The sequence below is a fragment of the Alosa alosa genome, chromosome 18, assembly GCF_017589495.1.
Source record: "Alosa alosa isolate M-15738 ecotype Scorff River chromosome 18, AALO_Geno_1.1, whole genome shotgun sequence".
Taxonomy (NCBI): domain Eukaryota; kingdom Metazoa; phylum Chordata; class Actinopteri; order Clupeiformes; family Clupeidae; genus Alosa; species Alosa alosa.
The window spans coordinates 17,016,981-17,029,586 of record NC_063206.1 but is presented as its reverse complement, the minus strand read 5'-3'; the positions used below and the strand labels follow the sequence as shown (position 1 = coordinate 17,029,586).

Genomic DNA, 12,606 nt, shown 5'->3' with positions numbered 1-12,606 from the left:
TGAAAACAGAATGATTTTCATTTGGCTTCTTTCTGAGCAAAAACATTATTTTGTCATTCCTGTTCCAGTGTTCCAAGGCTTCTCCTCTAAATGGTAACCGGTTAGAACGATATAGAAGAATGGTTAATAATGTTCCTTTAAAAATGAATGACCTTTATAAATTGATTTTGCCCAACAGCCTTAAAGCTTAAATCAAAGCACATTAAATATAAGGCAAACTATTAAAAACACTGTGCTTGAATTCAGGCGTGGGGCGAGATTTGAAAGTAGGTATATTATATCTTCAAACATGTCTGATAGCCTAACTTCAGGCACAGAAATTGTCCTGTAATAGCCTAAACTATGTGTGGTGCTACTGCATGATAGGTCTATAGATTTTTTCCTTGTGTCTCTGTATGTTATTTCACAGCTAGTAGGTCTAGCCTATTATTATACAGGGGACACTGATTCATAAAATTTGACTAAAATTTATCCTATAAGGGCTTTTGGGAACACTGTGTGGGCAGGTGACTTTCCAAGCGGAATAATATTCAAAGAAAGGTTAATCAGAACGATGAATACCGTTATTAACCGGTTATCTAAAATAGTGTTTTCACTCCGGAAGTGAAATTGATTTTGTTCCCGTTACGTTCATCCAAAAATTGTGTTCATTTCAGATTTTTTGTTTCGTTCTTTGAACCGTTTCTAATCCCTCTAAACTGGGCAGCGCTGCAGGTGTTTGTACGGCTGCCCGTCCACAAAGCCGCCCTGGAGCTGACCCCAGAACAGGCACCCACGCTGACCAGCAGGTCAAGAGAAAGAGGAAGATATTCCAGGGGGATATGATGCCGTTGAGCAGGCGAAGATCAGCAAATAGAGGACAGAGACAGTGTCACATAAGAAGCTGGGTGATGTGTAAACATGGCTCATGAAGTTATCATAGTTATTAGGTCAGATACAGAGAGAGAGAGAGAGAAGAGGTGACAATACAGAGAGCAACACTGTTCAAAAAGTGGCCCCATGTTTCAGCCTCTAGAGAGGAAGAGTGTTGGATATGTGAAACATGTAGATGAGATGAACTTTCACAAAGGCTGAGGGTGAGCAGACTAAGACCAGCAAATAGAGCAGGTGACTCACACATGACTGTCCAGGTGGAAATGTTTTCCAAACAACTCAAATAGTTGCCATGGGGTCAGTTAGTCTGTGCATTGTCCACCTGTGTATTGTGTGCCAGTAGGTACCAGTGTAGTTGTCTTAATTAAATTATTTATGTTTACAGTATATTGCACATTTTCTAAAAGTAAGTCGTAACATGAGTGTATGTCTTTTCACCTAGATCGGCTGTGAGTTGATGTTGGAAATCAAGTCTTTAATTTTTTCACATTTGTGTCCTCTGGGCGTGATTGTGGGCCACGTACACCATGCGTGCACCAGTGTTGACATATTTCACATATCTTCAAGAAATAAATTAATGCAACAGCTCGTCAGATAGACAGACAACAGACAACAACAGGGCCCCTAAACCCTCCAATAACCAACAAAAACAATACACAACCGAACTACAGCCACTGAAGGCTATGTTGTCTGGGTTGTAATGGTACACAAAAAGTAATCATAGACCTTGTTGTGCAATAAGTATAATTAAAGCATTGAAACATTGTTCTGCTGTCTGTCCTTATCAGTGACAAATGAGACGAACAGTTTTCACATGTTTCTGTGCTCGCCAACCACTTGCAACCAACCATGAGCTCCACCACACGCATGGAGAAGCTGGTGCTGCAGAAGGAACTTTAGGGTGATTGTGGGTTATGTAATGAATTTTAATCAGTGTTCTTTCTCTAATCATGTATTATTATTTAATAATAATTTAATATAATGTATTTATCCCCCTGTCTTAACACCCCCCCCCCCCCCTTTCTAAAAGGATGAAGGAATATCCCAATCTAAAATGTGTTACTATAGCAACTCCTTGCAGTACTGCATAAGGAGCAGGGTGTGGCAGACCCTGCTGTTTCTGCTGCCCAAACTGAGAAGATAGATAGATAGATAGATAGATAGATACTATAGAGAAGGGTGAGGCAGCTCTCTCTTTCTTTTTGTCTGTCTGTCTCTCTCTCCCCTGTCCTTCTCTAACTATCCCTCCCTCTTTAATCATCTCTATATTTTTATATTTCGCCTTCTATCAAGCTTTCATTTTCCATTTGTCCCTCTCACTAATAGTCTCACTTTCCTTCTATTCCTCACTTCACATCTCCATCCCTCTATCCAGTCTCTCTCATTCCGTCTCTCACTCTCTTCTCTCTCTTTCCTCTGCCTCCTCAGGTGTTGTTCTCTCACCTGTCACTCCCCCTCACAGTCCACTGGCCCTTCCCTCTCCGTTGTTATGACACCTGTGTGTGTTTGTTGTGTCTGTCTGCAGGAGTTTGTTGTGGGGACGTTACTGGGCTACGCTTTTGAGGCCGGCTTCAGCAGTAACTAGGCCTCAGTGAAGTACCTGATCGAGTGGACCATGCTGCTCATGCTCTACCACAACCCTTCACACATGGACCAGTTCTGGGCCTGCTTTAGTGGTGTAAGAGCATATACAGTACACAACAATACACACACACACACACACACACACACACACACACAAGTAACACCCCCCCCACACACACACACATACACACACACACACACACACTAGCAACACACACTCACACACACACCTTTCATACTATCTGTTCAGGACTAAGAGAAGACTAAAGGGCCGTTCACATCAGGAATGATAACTATAAGGATAACATAAGTAAGGGATAATGGCCACCGAGGTGTCCTGTTATACAGAATTAATGGACGAGGGGGGAGGCAAAGAACTCCACAACTCCGCATGAGTCCATTAATTCCGTCTCTCCTTGTGTCTCCTCAATGGTTTGGCTCCTCAAAAATGTGATAGATTCTCATTGGCTCATTGGCTGTCAGCTTTATATCGTTCTCAAAATTGCTTGTAAAGTGATCCCAAACAATATTGTTCTTCATTATTTAATTATATTGTTATCATTATATTTTATGTGTGGACATTGTCATTCATATTAGCTAGAACGATGCTGTTTTGACGTTATCGTTATCATTCTTGTGAATGTCCCTTAAGACTAGTATCTGCACCTTTCTGCTGGTCAGTTACTGAAGTCTCTCTCTCTTCTTTCCCCCCTCTCTCTCTCTCCCTCTCATATGGTATAAATGGAGGTCCCTGGAGGTGATCCTGCAGTGGTGTTTCAGCCATAACTTCACTGTGCGCCTGTATGCATTTCTGGCCTTGTAGAAGATCCGTGGCTGGTGGCCAAGGATCGAGGAATATTTCTTCTTCAGAATATTCCCACCCACATAGAAATTATAGTGTGGAGGTAGGTTGTATCAATTTTGATGACGATTCATGTTATTCTTGGTCGATATTTGGGAGGATTCTATTCATGATGTATTCATGTCCCACACCCATTTTCTTAGGTCTTTTGTTGTTTCAAAGGTGTCTTCCCTCTGAGGACACGTCATACTACTGTGACATACCAATGACAGGTGAAGAAATGTCAGAATGATGTTAGGCAACCAGAATTGATTGGTAAATCCTAACTAATCCCACAATGTCCGCATGTTGTTTCAGTGAAGCCCTTGGTATTAATGTAGCACTTGGTATTAACCAAAACAAACATTCCAGGTCAGTGAATACCTTATGTGTTGTATGTGCACTGTGTTTATGTTGGTGTTGCACTAGAAAAAATGATACTCCCAAGTGGAACACCAGAGAGTTTACACAATTGTGCATTATGCTACTGTCACATTATGCTACTGGCATTGTGTCCCGGAACAAGACTTTTAAGCCCGAATTTACTTCAAGTCATTCTGGATAAGCTAGATGACAAATAGAGTAAACAATGTGACAATTAACATTGTGGCCGTCTGCCTGGGTGAGCTGGAGTAGGAGGAGCGCTGGGCAGAGGTGCAGAAGAAGATCACCGCCTGGAGGCTGAGCTTCCAGGACCAGGAGCCACAGCTGGCAGCCCAGCAGAGGCGCTGGCGGGCAAACTCACCAGCGCCCCTCCTGGTGGTTAAGCCTGCAACTCATCGACAAGCCCACCAACCTTGGAGGTATGGGAAGAGTTTTGAGCACATCAGTGTGTTTACCCCCCAGGGTGAGACTGTGGCATCCCTCAAATATAGTCAGTGACAGTAATTCTCTCTGTCAGAATGTGAATTTATGCAGAGTAGTCATCCTGGGTTAGAATAAATAAATGTAGCAAGCAAGAGGCAGTAAGCAGGAGCTTCCTTATTGGCCAAAAGGCAGAATGAATGTAATTCAGATCAATGATGGTTTACTTCCTTGCGAATTCCCAGACAAATAAACTAGCATGGCCACATATTAATCAGTGTAAACAACTGTTTATACAAGAGTGTATCAAACCAGTGATCATTTTGATTTCCAGCCTTCCAGGGTCATGTACTTCTCAAGGTTTTCAATAGGAAGAGTTCATGTAAAATGCACTGAAAATCTTATAACGAAACAAATCTATTTAGTGAGCTCAAGTTCTTTATGCAAACTAGAGATTCTTCATTCATTGCCCTTAAGTTTTGTGGTCATTAGGCATGAGTCTCTTGGTTTATTTATGGCTCTATCCTAGCAGCAATCCCACAAGTGTGTGGGGTGGGTAACGATATGCTTTCGTCAGCTGACCAACTTGTCTGTGACAAGGGTCTAGTGCCCTTACATCACTCAAGTATGCCTGTCTAGTCTGGTTGCTAGGCTCAGGCACTATGACCAACCACTTTCATCAAGGCAAACACTCCACTAACCAAAAATAAGGGGGAAAAGCCATGTCTGTCCGTAGGCTCAGATAAATACAGGCAGACATCTGCCATGAAAGGTGTATTTCAGGCTGTTCCCTTACCTATCAGTATGTTGCTATGATCTTGATTGACTTGGATGTATGTGGTTTATTTAAGGGAGGGCCCATTATAAAAGCCAATATTGACTCCCGACAATGGCCTCCCCAAAAGTGAATGGATGAAAATGAGTAATTCTCCGAGTCGCAAATGCACAAGAGGACCGCGTGCGCAGTGTATTATCACGACTCTCAGAGTGGTGCTTGTGTGTGGTGCTGCGTCATTGTCACTGATAATGATTGGCCGGTATGTATTCAGCCCGTTCCTGCTCTGATAGATTCTGTTTGTATATTGCACAAAAAAAAGCTCTGCCATTTGATTAAATTCTGTTTGGAAATTGCACAAGAACAAAATCTACATCAAAGCCACACAAAGCCCCTGCAACAGGAAGTGTGAGGCTGACACCCCCCCCCTCCCCTCTTATCTTTTTTGTTATGTCTGAACACAGGGCTGTGTCGCACCTGCGAGATCTTCGAGACCAATGCTCTGGTGCTGAGCAGCCTCCTCCATGTCAGCGACGAGCAGTTCCAGGCACTGAGCGTCTCCTGAGAGCTGTGGCTCCTGCTGATGGAATTAAGACACAGACAGATACACAGACAGACAGACAGACAGGCAGACACAGATACACACACAGACACTGACACACACAGACAGACACTGACACAGACATTGACACACAGACAGACAGGCAGAGAGACCAGAACAAAGAGACCCTTTTTAGAGCTATATCAGACTCCCATAGATACAGAGACAGATAGACACAGACACACAGACAGAAAGGCCAGTAGATAGACTTTTTGCAGTAATTTCTGGATGGTAAGAACTGTAGTTATATAGTTTTGCCTTATTTATTGTCTGGATTGTACATCCGCAAACAGACACAGACACTGCACTCCCACCCCAAGTTTTTACTTGGATTCAGATACTGACCCTCGTTTGAACCCCTCTGGTTACAACATTTTTATTTCCTTCTTTATAGCTTGGTTGTGCAATATAATCAGTCTCATAGCCCCACTCTATAATTTATCCATAATAATATTTCTATATAATATATTCACATAATACAGTTAGATAGACAGGCCTCTCACATTTCCCCACTGCCTGAAACTAGTTGTATTGCTCTCTTTATAGTCTGCATTGTAGAGTGTAGCACAAATGGCTACACACATTTACCCACGTTAGGGTTATACTTCATGCACTCAGTCTCTGCAGTACAACTTTTTCAATGGTAAAAGGTTGCCATGCACCATGTGAATGCCATATGTATTGACAAACTGCTGAATGGCTAGTCAGTGGCGGATGTGTTTGCATTCAAGGCTTCCCTGACACCCCCAGCATGCAATGCAACCCTCACTCCGCTCTTCAGGTGCTCTTCAGCCGGCCAACTTATCGGTCTTCTCGTAGGGGAAGAAGGCGGAGGGCATTGTTGCAGTGGACCAGACGGCCAACAGCCAGAGCCTGCAGGACTACAGGTTCCCCCGAGAAGAGTTAGTCAGTCACGTCATGTCATGAGACACTCGGGATGGCAGCAGTGGCAGCCCCAGATTATCCCAGGTGATTAGCAGACGTGTCTCATTTCCCGGGGAAAGGTCTGTTACTACCTTGTGCACTGCTGCTGGTGCAGACTCAGAATGAATGTGTAAGCAGTTTGTGCCTGTTAGGGCTTTACTTCTTTACTGTGGCACAGTGTGCAGGTCCTGAACATACAGTATTGCAGCCAAGTGCAGGGTTTGTGAGAGACGTGAGGGCATTAAAACACCTGCACTGTATATAGTGGGATAGTTACAAGCACACAGTTATAGCCTGTACACACACACACACACACACACACACACACACACACACACACACACACACACACACACACACACACACACACACACACACACACACAGAGAGAGAGAGAGAGAGAAGGGAAGAGAGAGAAAGAGATGTGCACATTTTCTTTACCTCTCTTAACACCCACACACACACGCACACACACGCATGCACACACACACACACACACGCACACGCTCACACACACACACACACACACACACACACACACACACACACACACACAGAGAGAGAGAGAGAAAGAGAGATGTGCACATTCTCTTTACCTCTCTTAACACACACACACACACACACACACACACACACAGGCATGGATGCACACAAACTCTGAGATCACACATCTTTGACATTTGCTCACACACACACCTTCTCACACACCCTAAGTGTGAAGATAGCAAAACACTTTGGACACACACACACACTCACATGCATGCGCACACACATACACATGCACACACACTCAATCTCTCTCTCTCTCTCTCTTTCTCTCTCATACCCACATGCACACATGTCACACACACACACACACACACACACACACACACACACACACACACACACACACACACACACACACAGTGGGAGCTGACAGGGCTCTTTACTGTAATCAGGCTAATTGAGTGGCGCTCTCAGTGGGGCTGTTTCCTCACCTCTGCCTCCTGCTGCACCAGGCAGACCTGTCCTAGCGTGCCTCTGTTTTAATCTGCTCTCTCCATGGAGTGCACACACACACACACACACATAAGCACAGCCATACATCACTAGTGACTAGTTTTACAGAGATAAAGCAGATGAAACATTACAGCATCAGGGCGTTATGGCATTCAGCATCAGCATCCACTGATGTGTGTTTACAGTGTAAAACGTATGTGTTTTACCAGTAAACTGGATAATTGACTCATACATTTCTCTGATTGTGTGTGTGAGTGTGTGTGTGTGTGTGTGTGTGAGCAAAATCGTTCCTCCTCCCACACAAACACACACAGAGAACATTTCCATTCACAAAATGCTGCTGATCATTCTTCCTCTGCCTCTTTCTCTCTCTACCTTCCCTCTTTTCTCTGTGTCTCTATCATTCAGTTCAATCACATGTGATAATTAGGTGACAGAAAAACAAATTATTTATTTGTATTACGTAACAGAATAATGAGATAAAGTTCTCAGAGATAAAATATGTATCTGTGTCTGCTTAATCTATAATACTGTAAAACATATGGGACTGATCTCAGTTGTGTTGTCTCTTTCATTTGAACCCATGCTGCAATTCCTGTGTTTCCTTACCTGACAGGAATGAGAGTGACCTGTAAAAGCTGCTGGACGTGTGCGCGGTGTCACTCAGCGTGGCGTTACAGGCTTGCTCAATGTACACATCAGCGCCGCCCTGCTGGTGTGGGAGTAACACACACAGACATACACACTGACCATGGGTGAACCTGCAACACCTCCCTCCCCTCCAAACACATCTCACACGTTCAGTCCAACCAAAGACTCCCATAACTGCTGACAATCAGGGATTCAGGAATCAGCCCCTTGACCTTGGTTCATGCTCACTCCTACAGGTCCAGTACTCCCCCCATATTGAGTGTTAGTCAGTCCCACCCACCCCACAAGGGTCACCAAAGATCCTCTGTGAAGCATCCCCCCTAGATCGCTACCCCCCAACAAAGGACCTTGACAGGCTGACTCATGATTGGATTTACACCTCTGGTTGGGAATTCAATTGAATATTGTGCATGACATTGAAGCTGGTCATTTGTTTTTCGTGTAATCTTGACAAACAAAGCTGCTGCAGGCTAGTCTGGGTGCGCTGTGGGCTGAGTGGATGATTACAGGACAGGTTTATTTCCCCTGTGACTCACTCATTTCAGGCTCTGAAATGCCTCCCCCCTCTACCCCCTTCTCTCTCTCTCTCTTTCTCTCCATCTCTCTCCTCCCTCCCTTTCTCTCTTTCTTTATCTCTCCATCTCTCTCCTCCCTCCCTTTCTCTCTCTTTCTTTCTCTCCATCTCTTTCCTCTCTTGCTTCTCTGCTCCATGTCACTCACTCCTTCCCCTACCCCACCTCCCTTTCCCTGTTCTTCTATATGAATGGAGAGAGATAATGAAGTGAACCTTCAGCTAGACCCATCCCAAGGATTACATTAGAATATTCCAGCTGGTGTGGGCTTTGGCAGGGCACATCTTGTGACTGAAGAGGAGAGCTTGTTCATTGCCTGATTGGACAGGCTTTCACTTGGACACAAGCTGTGAACACAAAAGTTAAATTCTTTAAATTAATGATTATGAGTTGGAGGCTATTTTTAAACAAATGAAAAAATATATAAATGAATTCATTTCATGCAAGTTACAGCAAGTAGCCTAATAGATTATCCGTTTAGTGAGCTGTCAGTAGACCTACAGTTTTTTTTTGTTTTGTTTTTTATACATAAAAGTATTTTGAATGGCCACCTATACAACTACAGCCCTATTCATATTAACGAAAAATAATTGATGCTCTTAAAAAAGACTGTGAAGAACGCATTTAGCCAGGCTATTTGGAAACCACCTTATCGCCACGCCTTTATGTGCGCAGGTGTGATGCTAGAGACGTTGGGAGAAGCTGTACCGCCTAGAAGGTCAAGTCTCGGGCTATGGGAAAACTGTAATAGCCTATGCAGTCTGATTTTGGTCATGTTAACAGCATGATGATGAGATTCACTTCTGAAGATGGATAAATGGTCGGTAGGCTACATTGCGACCTGAAAGCTACATTGGGTGGCATGGATTTAGCATACCTTAAGATTGTTTTGTTTTTAAAACAGTAGACACGTAGGCAAGTGGATTTATGCTTTGACACCAAATCCATCTGACTTCGGGCAGCGTGATTGCGGCTATGTTGAGATGGATCCGCCTGATAATCGCTGGTTTGATGCGAATGATCCCCTGGCGATCGAGATGCGACTTGTCAGAAATCTAACGGCGTCACGTCTTAACAACTTCAGTCCAAGGGCCAAACTCATTTTGGAGGTGCTTATGGTGCTGATGTGTGTTGGAGCCGTGACAGGTAGGTTACAGGTGCTTGTGCTGCACTAGGCTATTTGTCACTGGGTCGCTGAGAAGTGTTTACATTTATTTATTTATTTTTATTATTGCAGGTGTATTCTCCTGACCATCTCGTCTTCAGAGTCATGCAGATATTTTAAGACACACTAGACGTTAGCTTTATATTGTTATTAGATATTTAGAGAAACAGATAAAGTTATCATTTTAGGGCGTTGTGTAATTTTTAAGTGGTCTTCTGCGTGCTTGTTAAACACATACTGTCAATTCATTGATCTTTTTTCATAGGTAACATACTTGTGATATTGATAGTTGCTGCCACGAAGACGTTCCACTCTGTGACATCAATTCTCATAATTAATTTGGCCATCAGTGACTTCCTGGTGGGCATCGGTGTGATGCCTTTTGTTGCTGTCTCCATCATGAACAATGGCTGGGTGGATTGCAATGTTAGTAGATCATTTTTTGATACAATGTCGAATTGCTCAATGTATAGCCTAATGCATAATCATTCATTCATTTTTATTATTTTTTAATGTAATTACTCATGAATGAATGAAATCACTGAGATGTATTAATTATGGCAAATTCATTATTACTGACTACTTTAATTAATTATCTTGTTGGCTCACAGGACCTGTGTCTGTATGTGGGCTACACCTCATCTGTGTACTGCACGGCCTCTGTTCTGACCCTGGCTGCCATCGCTCTGGACCGTTACTACTCCATAGTGGACTGCCTGCGCTACAGCTCACGCTGCACAGTCTGGAGGACCGGGGCAGCAGTCCTCTGGATCTGGGTCCAGGCAGCCATCACCAGCTGTCCCCCTCTGCTGGGGTGGGGCATGGTGGACTATGTGGCCCCCATGTTCAGCTGTGCGGTGAAGTGGTCTAGCAGCACCACCTACACCGTCTTCATGGCCACCGCCTCGTTCCTGCTGCCCGCCACGGTCATCCTCTTCTGCTACGTGAAGATTGTGCGCGTGGCCCGCAATCACGCCCGGAGGATCCATAGCCTGGAGGACCAGCTCAACCGCAACAGGAGGTGCCCTGTTGCGCCCCCGCCCAGCACCAGTGCCACCGAGGGCCAGGACTCCCACGCTCCCACCAGCCTGGTGTACTACCTAAGTGGGGGGTTCTTGACCGAGAGCTCAATGGATGGAGGTGGGTCTGTGTCTTCTCTCCCTGATTCCCAAGCCACGCACTCCTGCAGTGAGTCCCGCACCCAGCCCTCAAGCGCCAGCAACAGCACCAGCTCTGGCTCCAGACGACTACACACCTTCATCGCCCAGCTCCAAAGCAGCGGCACTCAGCCCCACAACCCCACCCACCCTTCCCAGAGCCAATCGCACGGCGTTGTGCGCCTCTTCATGGTCATAGCCGCCTTCTTTCTGTGCTGGATGCCTTACATGGGCGTGGCCATGGTGCAGGCCACCGAGAAGGTCCTATCGCGGCCCTCCAGCCTGGTCCCGCAGTCCGCCATCACCTTCTCCTATTGGCTGGTGCTGCTCAACTCCGACATCAACCCGTTGCTCTACGCCCTGCTCAGCAAGCGCTTCCAGGGGGCGCTAAAGAGCCTGCAGCAGAAGATCCAGGCCAGGCTGGGGGGGCTGGTGGGGAGAGATCAGGAGAGAGCAGAGGGGGAAGCCAGAAGGGACGGCAGTCCCTGTTTCGAGGCTGCACCCAGCCACCATCTGCCACAAGGGGGCGACTGTGCCACCCCGGAGGGGACCACCACGTACACTTCTGTCTTCACCCTCAGCTCTTCTCAAGACAGTTGCAGGGAGTGCGCCGGTGATGCACCAGTCTGTGAGGATGAAGGCCCCAGGAGGTTGAGCTGTTTGCGGGTCCCCTCCCAGCAACATGTGGGCGACAGACTCCCCTGTTCAGCTGCCACTCAGGAGAGACAGGCCACCTTCTTCTATGGCCAGATCACAGTAAGGGTGGAGCACGACATTTGCTGACAACAAACACATCTCTTTTTTCCACATACATCTGTCCTTGATTCCTCTATCCACACAGCATTCCTTCCTCGTGTCCTTCACATTTTAATTAGAGGACATCAGCTTGGAGTTAGGACATCCGAAAGGAAGGAAGGAAGGGAGGGAGACAATGTGATCAGGGAAAACCCCATCACATGGTGAAATTTCACCAACGTATGATTCTGATACCATCCTAGCAACATCCAGGATTTTGCAAGGATGGTTTCCAGGATGTTGCTAAGATGGAATCAGAATCTTGAGTTGGTGAAATTTCACCAGAGGGTTGAAACAGAGCAGAAATTTCCCAGAACCCTTTACAATTAAGAGAATTGAGAAGAACTCAATCAGATAGTCCATGTTACAAGTTCAGTATGTGGAGTCATGCACTCCCAAGCTAATAAGTATTCAAAGGTCAGGTTTTTGCAGAGAACTTATTTTCTGTCACAATGAGCTTAATCACAATGCAAGTAAGCGGATTACAATTTCACTTCCTCCTAATTTCCTTTGTACTATCCAAGCGTACCGCACAGAATGTTGAAGTGGGGTTGCCAAGGGTTCACACCCTCACAAGCAGGCAATTTCAGACTTGCAGTGTCACGCTGCTTTCCTTTCCAGCCATGCAAAGATATCTCAAGCTTAACTAAAGATCTCAATATTTCAGCCACTCAGTCAGCGGCATAAATAAAAATGATACATTAAGTAAATAAACCCCCCCCACACACACACACACACACACACACACACACACACACCACCTTTAATGTAATATCATTTCAATGATATGTATAGTGATCTAGGATTTAGAAAAAAGGCTGTATAGGTTTAGCCTGGGTTTTCCCATGCTGCCTTGCGCACA

The 12,606-nt window shown here is 45.2% G+C and overlaps 1 protein-coding gene across 3 annotated transcripts; it reads left to right on the top strand.

Annotated features, from left to right (window-relative positions):
• Positions 1–4,073: 4,073 nt before the first annotated feature.
• On the top strand, positions 4,074–12,454 carry LOC125311406 (5-hydroxytryptamine receptor 1F). 3 transcript variants are annotated; one of them, XM_048269429.1, is made up of 4 exons: positions 4,074–4,101; positions 5,342–6,447; positions 10,058–10,218; positions 10,404–12,454. In XM_048269429.1, the coding sequence occupies exons 2-4, from the start codon at positions 6,402–6,404 to the stop codon at positions 11,730–11,732; spliced, it is 1,536 nt and encodes a 511-aa protein (XP_048125386.1). In that variant the 5' UTR covers positions 4,074–4,101; positions 5,342–6,401; the 3' UTR covers positions 11,733–12,454. The 3 variants fall into 3 exon arrangements, with proteins under 3 accessions (XP_048125386.1, XP_048125385.1, XP_048125384.1); XM_048269428.1 differs by lacking the exon at positions 4,074–4,101 and adding an exon at positions 4,552–5,139; XM_048269427.1 differs by lacking the exons at positions 4,074–4,101; positions 5,342–6,447 and adding an exon at positions 8,660–9,773.
• The last annotated feature ends 152 nt before the right edge of the window (positions 12,455–12,606 follow it).